The sequence below is a fragment of the Solanum dulcamara genome, chromosome 1 (assembly GCF_947179165.1).
Source record: "Solanum dulcamara chromosome 1, daSolDulc1.2, whole genome shotgun sequence".
Classification (NCBI taxonomy): domain Eukaryota; kingdom Viridiplantae; phylum Streptophyta; class Magnoliopsida; order Solanales; family Solanaceae; genus Solanum; species Solanum dulcamara.
Genome location: NC_077237.1, coordinates 7,698,409 through 7,709,384, shown reverse-complemented (window position 1 = coordinate 7,709,384; position 10,976 = coordinate 7,698,409). Strand labels below are relative to the sequence as shown.

Sequence of the window (10,976 nt, the reverse complement as noted above, 5' to 3'; positions counted from 1 at the left end):
GCATAGACTCCCTATAGCATTAAGACCACCTGTCCTTTTTGGCATACATATTTTATTTGCATCGAACTTTATTTATCTATTAACTTAAAAATCTTGTATGCCCATTATTTGCATCAAATTTTATTAATGAAAAGAGGATCAAGGTTGCCCTTCTACTATTGGAAAATGCTCAAGTGTGCCCTTCATTATACTATCCTCACAAAAACGCCATTGTTGTTACTTGAAGGTACAAAAATACATCTCTTCACTAACAATGGTCTCACATGGAAAAAATCATCGGACGATCGTAAGTGAAGAGGGGTATTTTTGAACCTTTAGATAATGACCGGGGTGTTTTTGTTTGGATGGTATAGCAAAGAGCAAATTAAGACCTTTTCAAATAGTAGAAGGTCCTCATGTTGCATCCCTTCTTTTGTGTTCGTAGAAAGGAGAGATGGTTGTCTCTCCCCCGACCAGATGTGAACAGCCTTGGGGCTTTACTTGTTATCGGATGCATCCGGTTAAGCCTAACCCACTTCGGTGGATCGTACCCAATTTTTCACCACCAAAGAATTTGGTGCACTCTTAACTAGAGGTCTCAGGTCTCGAGTTCGAGTCATAGCTATAAAAAATTCTTGGTGGAGCGCTTTCCCCCGAATGAAGCCTCAGACACCAATGCTAGTACCGGACACCGAAAATAAGAAGGGCAAATTTGATGCTTTTACTCTCTTTCAGTTTATTCAAAATGCATAAACAAAATGTACTATTTCTTAAACAAAGACTGAGATTCAATTTTCTTTTATGCTAAAACAGATCAACAAAACTCTTGAATTCTACAAGAGCAGAATCCAGACAAGAAGCATGGTTTCACAATATAAAAAAGTTTGCATCTTTCACCAACCAAGGAGTAGAAGCTTCAAAAGAGCCATCCTAATGTAAAGACCATTCTTAGCTTGTCTGAAATAAGCAGCCCTTGGATCAGCATCCACATCAACAGTTATCTCATCAAGTCTTGGCAAAGGATGCATCACAACAGCATGTTTCTGCATAGCATTTACGATACTCATATCGACAATATACTTCCCACGAGCTTCTTCATACAAATCAACCCTCTCTCCAAATCTCTCTCTTTGAATACGAGTTTGATATACGACATCACATTTAGAAGCCACCTCAATCAAATCAGCACTTTCTTCCCACTGAACCCCCATTGATGTCAAGTAATCCTTTATGTCATCCTTCATTTTAACAACATCAGGGGATACAAAGTAAATTTTCACATCTTGGTATTTCGCAAGCAAGTGAGCAAGCGAACGAACTGTCCTCCCGTATGCTAGATCACCAACAAGAGCAACTTTTATACCATCGAGTTTCCTTATTTCTCGTTCAATGGTATACACATCTAGAAGTGCCTGAGTTGGGTGTTGTCCAGGACCATCTCCTGCATTTATGATTGGAATAGATGCAGTCGATGCAGCTCGTCTAGCAGCACCACTTTCGAAATGTCTCATAACAATGATATCAGAGTAACCTTCAACAGTTCTAATTGTATCTTCAAGTGTCTCTCCTTTTGCTGCTGATGAAAATTCACGAGCATTTTCTGTTGTTAATACTTCTCCACCTAAACGCTTCATGGCAGATTCAAATGAAAGCCTAGTTCTAGTTGAAGGTTCATAAAAGAGAGTAGCCATAAGATAACCCTTGAGAATCTCACTTCTTCCCATCGATTTTTTCTCAATTTTCTCCATCTCCCGTGCCACTTCAAATATGGCACTGAGAGTTTCTCTATCAAATTGCTGAGATTCAATTATATCATCAAGGTGAAACTTAGTTGAAGACTTATTTTCGATCTCCAATGCTCTAGCAGAGCATTGGAATTTGTTGCTATTTGTTGACATACGGTATTGATTAAACAATTCAACAGATGATGATTTGGACATGTAAATAGACTTACAGTACACAGGTTGCTTCGAATAACTCTTTCTAGGAGGTGACATGAGTATTTTTCCATGTGACGAAAATGTTGCGGAAATAGTCATATTGAGATTACTCACCGTAGAGAGGAGTCGGAGCTCGAGTAGAGGAGGAGTAACGTTTGGTTCCGTCGGAAACAGTGGGGATGAGCTCGCCGGAGATCGGAACTGTTCGAAAGGAGAGGAGGCAGAGGAAAAAAGAAGGGGTTTTAGGGTTTTGGGCAATCTTGGAAATTTCCACTATCCATGAATTCCATCTTAGGCTATTATTTTATTTTTTTTAATTATATATTTAAAAATTACATAAAAAATATTATACATTCTAATAATTAATAACTTAAAATATTAAAAAAAATTGATTGGCTCTCAAAATTTATTTATGTTATATAAATTGGAACAAAAGGAGCAGGATACATTATCTGAAAAAATTACATAAAAAATATTATAAATAAAAATAGTTAACAAATTAATATATTTGAAAAATATATAAAAAATTTAATTGACTCCAAATTCAATATGTGTCACATCAATTTGAACATAAACTCGGACCATTCTGACGTAGATATGAGTTAATCACTGATGTAAAGGTGATGTAATAATTGCTCGATCTATTTGATTGAATTGATAAATACAAAATCCTCTTCATTCTTCGTAGAAAAAAATTATTGAAGTAAGTGTTTGGTTATAAGATAAAAATTCTTCAAGATTAGAGACTATGCAAAAGAAAGATTGATATCACAATTGGTACAACGACTTGTGAACTCATAGGCTATGCAAAGATCAGATAGACCTTTAAATCAATGCATGGTAGATTAAAATAAAAATCGTATTTTAATGGTTAGGACAATACTTAAATTTTATTTTTTCCTTTAATTTTGCATTTTTAATAACTCCAAGTCTCCAAGTATATCAACGTAATAGCATTGCTATGATATGTGTGTCTTAAAATTATATTAATGAGATGAAAATAGATACTAAAAGTGCACACATAGCAAAATTTTGAAAAATAAAATATTTAATATTTTTATGTTTTCAAATCCTTGAGATATTTTCTTATAGTATATAAATAAATTTGGTTAGATGAGGCTTGATGTTAAAGATGAATTCAATTTTTCTCCAGTTCAATTTCTTTTATATTATTCTGATGTGTGTTTTGTTAGCACTATTCAATATTATGAGAACTTAAACTAAGATTACTACAATTATTTTACTCCGTTCTTTTTCTTTGAAACGAAATGATGCCTTAGGATATTCTCATACTTTGATTACGAACAATAATAAGATACTTTGTTTATATGAACTATCATTTTCTTATTTCGTAAGATTATATAAAAGTTGAAGAAGTTTAAATAGTTTTAACAAATTATGAGATTTTCATATTTATAGAAAAAATTAGTACGTATGAACGTGTTTTTCATGTTACTTCTTATTAATTATCATATAAAAAAGAATAATGATGACTAATCGAGAGTCTCATTCTAACACTTGACTCGAGACTCAATCCCGACATCCGACACCTAAATCGAGACTCAACTTCCGAACCAAGACTCTACCCCGACTCTTGACCCAGGACCCCGACCCAAAACTCGTCCCAAGACTCGACTTCTTACTCATAATTAGATTCCGACATTCGAGCCTGGATCCAACTTGAAACTTGCCCCCGACACTTGATACCCAATACTGATCCGGGACCTTACTTCCGACACCAACTCCTGATCTAGGATCCGATCTGAATCGGAATCCAATTCCGACACTCAACCTCAATGATCAATTAAGGACCCACTCTGATACTTGACTTGGGACCCAACCTCGACTCTCGATCTGAAATTCTACTACGACACCCAACACAAAACCTCTCCCTAGCACCTAACATAGGACCCAACCCTAACAGCCCACCCGAGATCTTACCTTGATTTCTGACTCGGGATCCAACACTCAAATTGAAATTCAACCCCAATCCGATCAGGGATTCAAGAGTTGGGTCTCGAATCATCTTGAATTAAGAAAAAAAGGTTAATAACAAGAGGTTGTATCTCATTGAATTGTTAATTAAAAATTTTGTCTTTTATTGAAAGACTCTATAATAGATAAAATTATCATTTACTATTTTTTAAAATAATTGTTATTTAATTATTATGTTAATATGCAGGACTTTGAAATTAATTAAAGTTATAACTATTAAATATTTACTCATTAAGGATATCTCCTAGAATTAGTAGGATAATATGTATCCTGCAATAACACTTAGTTCTAATAGAAATATATTTTGTTTAGTCGTAATAAAAAATTACATTTATACCCATTAGTAATTTTTTAGATAGGGGATATTTTAACTGAAAAGGGCAAATAAGTCAATTAACTTTTAATGAATATTTTGATCAATCAACATTTATATTCATGCTTTTATAATGATATAGATAGATATATTCAAATTACACGTCCAAACAAACTTTCAACTTCAATTCATATTTTAAACAGGTCCTTAATCTCAAACAAGCGTCCCAAAATGATTTGCCAAATTGCTTCTATGGATGCTGATTTTATTCAATCCCAAACAGTTCCTTTTTACTCGTGACATGGCAACTATTCTATTTTTTCTTTTAATACATCATATACTTTCACTTATTATCTATCGTAATGATAAAAGGCTCGTTTTGCCTTGACCATCTCATTCATTCTGGAAAAAAAACTTCTATCGCTCGGGCGAATAGCCAAAATATATTAACAAATATATATAATATTATGACTAAATATTCATATTAAAAAACACATTAACAAATGCTTTATGGTATCCCAAAATAGCCATTCTGGTGGTTGCTCCCATAAAATATTCTTAAGCTCTAACTTGAACAAAATTTTAGACATTTAATTCAAACAAAAACAAATTAAAGATTTATTTCTTAATATGAAATAGGTAGGTACATATAGAATCTTCCAAAATAGATAAGCGAATTTTTAGAGAATTCAACATGAATACGACAACAAAACCAACTTGAACTAAATCTTAAAAGACATTTATTTGTTACCTTACTAGACCCAAATTGAGAATACCCCAAGAATTTTGTGGCCAAGACTTGTCTTTTGCCTTCATCAACAAAACTCTTGTCCAAGCAACCCAACCTTCCCAAGACATTCTCTTGTCCCATGGACTTCCCCATTCCAAGATTAATCTTAGCCCCATTTCAGCCTCTTTTTCTGCCTCTTCAAACTTCCCTTTGCTCAAATAAATTTGCCCCAATACTACATGAGGCTCACCCACAAAAGGGTTGTTGTCAATACTCATCAATAACTTCTCTTCAGCCCAATCTAAACCTCTCTTAGACCCTTCACAAACACCTTCCCAATACAATTCTCTTGCCATTTTTTGCTCTTCTGCATCCAAAACTCTTGTGCAGTTGTCGAAAACCGGTGGAATAACAAGATCAATCTCTTCATCTCTACCTTGTACAATAACCCCTTCTTCACCACTTTGGCATTTTTTCTTCCTTTGTTCAATCAAGATTTCTTCTTCTCTTACTATCAGAGTATAAATTGCTCCTATTCTTGATATGGAATTCATCCATAGCCCGGGCTTTCCATCCCCGGGCCATAGAGTTGTTTGGGAATTGTTTCCAGTGAATTCCAATCTCCCATTGGAATTCTCAAACAACAAATCCTGAAAGTTAAACAATTGATCACTGAAATCAGCCATTGTCATGAGGAGAAACACAGCCACTAGTCTCCTGGAAACCAACACATCTTCACCTGTCTTAATATGCTTCACTACTATACCATCAACCGGCACAATCGACACCAATTTCTTCCTCCACGCTTCGTCTTCATCAAACAAACCTTTCTCCTTGGCATTACTCAACGAAGCCTGAGAAAACGCGAGATGCTCAACAAGCTCCGAATCAGTATACCGAAACAACAGATCATCATGAATCAATGGCTGACGAGGGACGATACAGAACAGATGAATCAATCTCTCGGCAGCTTCACCGACATGACCACGTACAATTTCACGTCCAGTAGATGGATCGAAGATAGCCAGATTTACATATGAATTAGAATAAGCTGAATGGAAAAGACCACAAAGGCAAACGGAATTTGGGGCTTTCCAGATTTTTAGAATCTTATAGATATCGATTAAGTGGTCGAGAAAGCTCCCGTGCTTATGCCAACATTCGCCGGCGCCGACGGAACGCAAAACGGCGATAAGGGTTGGGAGATCTTTATCGATTGATTCGAATTCTCCTCGGAGAAAAGGACGAGATGATTCCAAAAGGGTATAGAGATATGGGTTTTCAGTGGGAGAAAGTGATGAAGGCATTTTTGTTTTGTTGAGAAACAATGGAGGCAAGTATTGAAGGAGGAGGAGGATGATATGATCAGACGTACAAGAGTAGAAGTTGATCACTTGTTTGTTATCAACTTGTTACTCTTTTGTCCCCGTTTGGCACCTTTCGAATTTCAAGATTGATAAGATATATTACTTTTGGCTTATAAAAAAAAATGAAGGTAAAATTTTTATTTTATTCAATAAAAATATGACACATAATAAATATTTTTAAGAAATTAAAAGAGGGTTGTTTCAAGGGTTATAAGTTAGCAAAAATAATAAATGAAAAGATAATTTTAGATTAAAAAAATAAATAAAAGAATATTTTTAGATCAAATAATAAATGAAGGAAATTTTTAAATTTTTTCCTATAATTTAGGAATATTTTTGGCCCATTTCCGTTGTTTAGATGAATGTTAAAAGATAAAGATAAGGATTATACATGTTGGCAATGTCTTCTTCGTTTTTATCTGTTTGGCATAAACATAAACAATAGGAGTGGGAGAGTACAAACGATATACAAGTAAAAATAGACATCACACTTTTAATATAATGAATAAATAAAATAGAACAAAAATAGTATTATGTTGCGTTGTTTTTTATTCATAAATACCTATGATATAAGACATAATAAAATTTGACTGAAGGGGCAGATTTATTAGATAAATTATGGTGTTCTAATTCATGATCTCTTTACAAAATCAGACATTTTATAAATATATATTTTTTTAAATTGATATAACATTATATTTTTTAAAAAAAAAATCATACTTCAAGAATATTTTAAATAATGTATTTGGTTGAATATTGATTATATATATAGAAAAATAAAAATCAATTTTCGTTAATATTTTTTCTCTTTTTTTAAAAAAATAAGGTGGATATTTTAAAAATTCTAAATACGTATCTATTTGATTGGTTAGGTGGAGAAATTAAAAAAAAGTTTGCAGGATATAAGTGATGATGAAAGATAAACCAAACAATATAAGTTTTTTTTTTCCAGTCAATTTTTGCAGGCAAATAATTTCATTGGTGATTGTTTGAGAGTGTGGAAACGTACATAAATTGGCTCTATTCAAGTCAAATCTTGTCTACTCTATATAACGTGGTTACAAAGGAAAAAAACAGAAGGATACAAAATTACAAATAGGAGTGCACAAACTTGAAAAAAAATCTTCTTTAATTGGATCAAAAAACATATATATATTAAAATTCTATATCAATGAACATATTATTTAGGAAAAAGAACATTTATGTCCCAAAAAGTAAAATATTTATTCTTAAATGTTCCATCATTTTTATATCTTATTTTTATTTTAAATTTGTTCGTTGACGTCATGCTGACATCAAAGCCCATCTTTTTTTCCTCTGTGATATCATCACAGTATATTACAATATACGAATATACTCAGATGGTATCAAAGAGTAACTGAGAAATATCTTCATTGAAGGACTGTTTCTTCCTCCTTGATACCATCAAAGAGTAATCGAGCAGTGTTTTCATTGAGGTTTGCTTCAGTCTTTCGATGAGATTACTCAATCATCCATTATACAATTATAGTATATCTACATACTTTTACGATATCATTGATATATGTTTCAATTCTTCAATATTTTAATTTAGAAACAATTAAAAAAGGGTCATAATTTAGATATAATTTTTTATAAATTTGCAAAAAGAGAAAAAAAATTATAAAAATAGATTTCTGCTAATTCAGAGTTTAATAAATAAGATTGTGACTTTCATAATTTTCTCTCAATTGTTTCTTATTTTTATTTTTTAAAAAAAGAGTCAAATCCTATATAATACCGATAGGGTATGACATAGTACCACGGAGAATTAATTATATTACGTTAGGATAGAGAATTTTGAGCCATTCGAAATTAAAGTCAAATAATATTATAGTGACAACAACAAAGAGAATAACAAATATGTCACAAACCGATGATGTCAGAATCAGATAAATTTAATGATAGAATTATAGGAGCATCCACAATAGCAAATTCCAATAAAGTATAGAAAATCCATCTCAAACAAAATCATATGTAGAAAATAAGTTTCTATTAAGACACATATATATGATGCAAAAAATCTGAATCAATAATCCACTCTTCATTTTTGGCTACTAAAATTAACTCGATTGAATATGTTTCTGATACCAATTTGTTAAAATTGAAAGTCTAGATTAACTTAGCTCTGATACCAAATTGTTAGGATCAAAAATCTCGAGTAGTGCGGAATTAAAGTCAAATAATGTTTTTATTTTTAAATTTGGGTAAATTATATTTCTATGTAGAGTACGTTCATACTTCAAAATCATAAATACTTTTATTCTTCACTTATATATTTGCTAAAAGTAATCAATGTTATTTTGGGGATTAAAATGACGAAAAATGGAGTTAATACATATTTTAGACAATAATTTTATGATATATAGAGCAATGAATTAATTCTAAAAATTAAAATATTACAACTTTAATGTTAAAATTAGAAGTCTAGATTAACTTAACTCTGATACCAAATTGTTAGGATCAAAAATCTCGAGTAGTGCGGAATTAAAGTCAAATAATATTTTTATTTTTAATTATTTCTCACTCGGTATCTGACACTCGCATTAGAGGTCGATTAATTCAAATTCGTGCCGCGTAGGGTTCTATTCAGGGGGAAGCTCTCCTTATCAAGATTTTTTCATACTAGGACTCGAACCTTAGATCTCTAATTAAGGGAGGAACAATATCATCCGTTGCACCACATTCTTTGGTGGTAAACAATGTTATAATTTTTGTTAACACCTAATTTTGACCTTCCACATGTTTGATCGATCAATCAAGCTTCTTGAATTTCAAATCGAGTGAAATAATTATTTTAAATAGTCAAAATATTTTGTAAATTATTTTGGTACTATTTTTTCATCTTATTTGGCAAAATACTCTATCATATATTTATATAATATTATTTCTTTAAGATGTATTCATAAATTTGAAAATCTCTTGTTTTTCAAAAAATGTGAGTTCATTGTACAAGTGGATGTTCTACTTTCTAGTGGAACTCACTAAAATAGCAAATTGCAATCTTGCTTTTTCCTTCCCCTTTTTCCTCCACTTATCTGTGTTCCCTTACTTTTCTCCTTTTTTCACTGCAATAAATAGATCGGTATTGTGCAACTGAACACATACTGAATTATGCTATCTTTCGCTCGATCTCTTACTATTTCTCCTTCTTATTAAATTGTTAAGTTAGTTTATTTTATAACACGTTAACAGCATAAGTCTTCATCACTTTAAGCTATTTTAAGAAGGTAACAAAAGAGTAACAACTTTATTTTCTTAAAATATTGAATATCTCTAAATTCGAATTTGTTGGTCTTGATATATCTGAAAAAGACTACTCTTCATGGGCACTAAATGTCAAAATACACCTAGAATTGATGGGTCTGGCAGACACCATCAAAGGTGACAATACGGCATCTAGTCAAGATCGTGCGAAAGCCATGATATTTCTCCGCTACCATCTTGACTAGGGGGTAAAATTACAGTACCTCACATTAAAAGACCCTCTTAAACTGTGGAAAAATCTAAAAGAGAGATATGACCATCTGAAGTTGGTCATCTTTTTACATGCATGTTATGATTAGCTCAATTTGAGATTAATGGATTTTAAAAGTATAACTGAATATAATTCTGTCTTGTTTAGAATTATATCTCAATTAAATTTATGCGAAGAAGAAATCACTGAGCAAGACAAACTTGAAAAAAACATACTCTACATTTCTACCAGCGAATATGCTCATGTAGCAGTAATATCGCGAAAAGGAGTTTAAAAAATATTCTGAATTATTTTTTCACCTTCTTATTGCTGAACGCCACAACGGACTGTTAATGAAAAATTATGATAGTCCGTCCGTTGGTTCTTTGCCACTTCCTGAAGTGAATCAGGCAAACTATAATCAACGAGAAAAGAGGTCATGGCTCCAGTTGTGATCATGATCGAAATTTTTTTTATAATAATGATGCTCGGTTGATACCAAGAAATGATCAACAGTATAAAAAGAAGAGTGAAAAACAAGAAGTTTTACCAAATAAAAATTTAGAAAGTATATGTCATAGATGTGGAGGTATGGGGCACTAGTTACGGACCGGACGGTCATCAAAACGTCTGGTTCAGCTATATCAGACATCCTTAAAGAGGGCAGAAAATAATTTAGAGACAAACTTTATCTCTAAAGATAATATTGAGCTTATGCATCTGGATGTAGTTGATTTCTTTAATTTTCTAGAAGAAAATATGAATATTGATAGGCCTAATAATATTTAAATAATTTTTTTTATTTGTTTGTACTAAGTAATATTTTTATATTTTTTTGATTCATGTAAACAAATAAAATTTATATAATGAGTCATGTTTTAATTATAATATTTACTTTATTTCTTTTTGAAGAAAAATATGGATATGCCTCAAATTTTATTTGGATCAATGATCAATCACGAGGATATTTGTGTAATTGATAATGGAACAACTCATGCCATTTTTAAAGACGAATTTTTTTTTCTACTTGCTTAGAAGAAAAGCAAATGTTATTACAATTTCTGATAATTCAAAAATTATTGTTGAAGACTCCGGAAAAACTACTATATTTCTGCCTATGAGGACAAAAATTATTATAGAAGATACACTATTTTCTTCTAAATCTCTAAGAAACTTA

At 31.8% G+C, this 10,976-nt stretch overlaps 2 protein-coding genes and 1 non-coding gene across 3 annotated transcripts; 1 reads left to right on the top strand and 2 right to left on the bottom strand.

Annotated features, from left to right (window-relative positions):
• The first annotated feature begins 414 nt into the window (after positions 1 to 414).
• LOC129904061 (U6atac minor spliceosomal RNA) lies at positions 415 to 541 on the top strand. The gene has a single exon (XR_008770357.1). It is a non-coding gene; the product is annotated as a U6atac minor spliceosomal RNA (small nuclear RNA).
• A 211-nt stretch (positions 542 to 752) lies between these two features.
• LOC129886675 (aspartate carbamoyltransferase, chloroplastic) lies at positions 753 to 2,199 on the bottom strand. Its single transcript, XM_055961466.1, has one exon. The coding sequence runs from the start codon at positions 2,016 to 2,018 to the stop codon at positions 873 to 875; it is 1,146 nt and encodes a 381-aa protein (XP_055817441.1). The 5' UTR covers positions 2,019 to 2,199; the 3' UTR covers positions 753 to 872.
• A 2,617-nt stretch (positions 2,200 to 4,816) lies between these two features.
• LOC129900427 (uncharacterized) lies at positions 4,817 to 6,388 on the bottom strand. Its single transcript, XM_055975405.1, has one exon. The coding sequence runs from the start codon at positions 6,262 to 6,264 to the stop codon at positions 4,975 to 4,977; it is 1,290 nt and encodes a 429-aa protein (XP_055831380.1). The 5' UTR covers positions 6,265 to 6,388; the 3' UTR covers positions 4,817 to 4,974.
• Between the last annotated feature and the right edge of the window lie 4,588 nt (positions 6,389 to 10,976).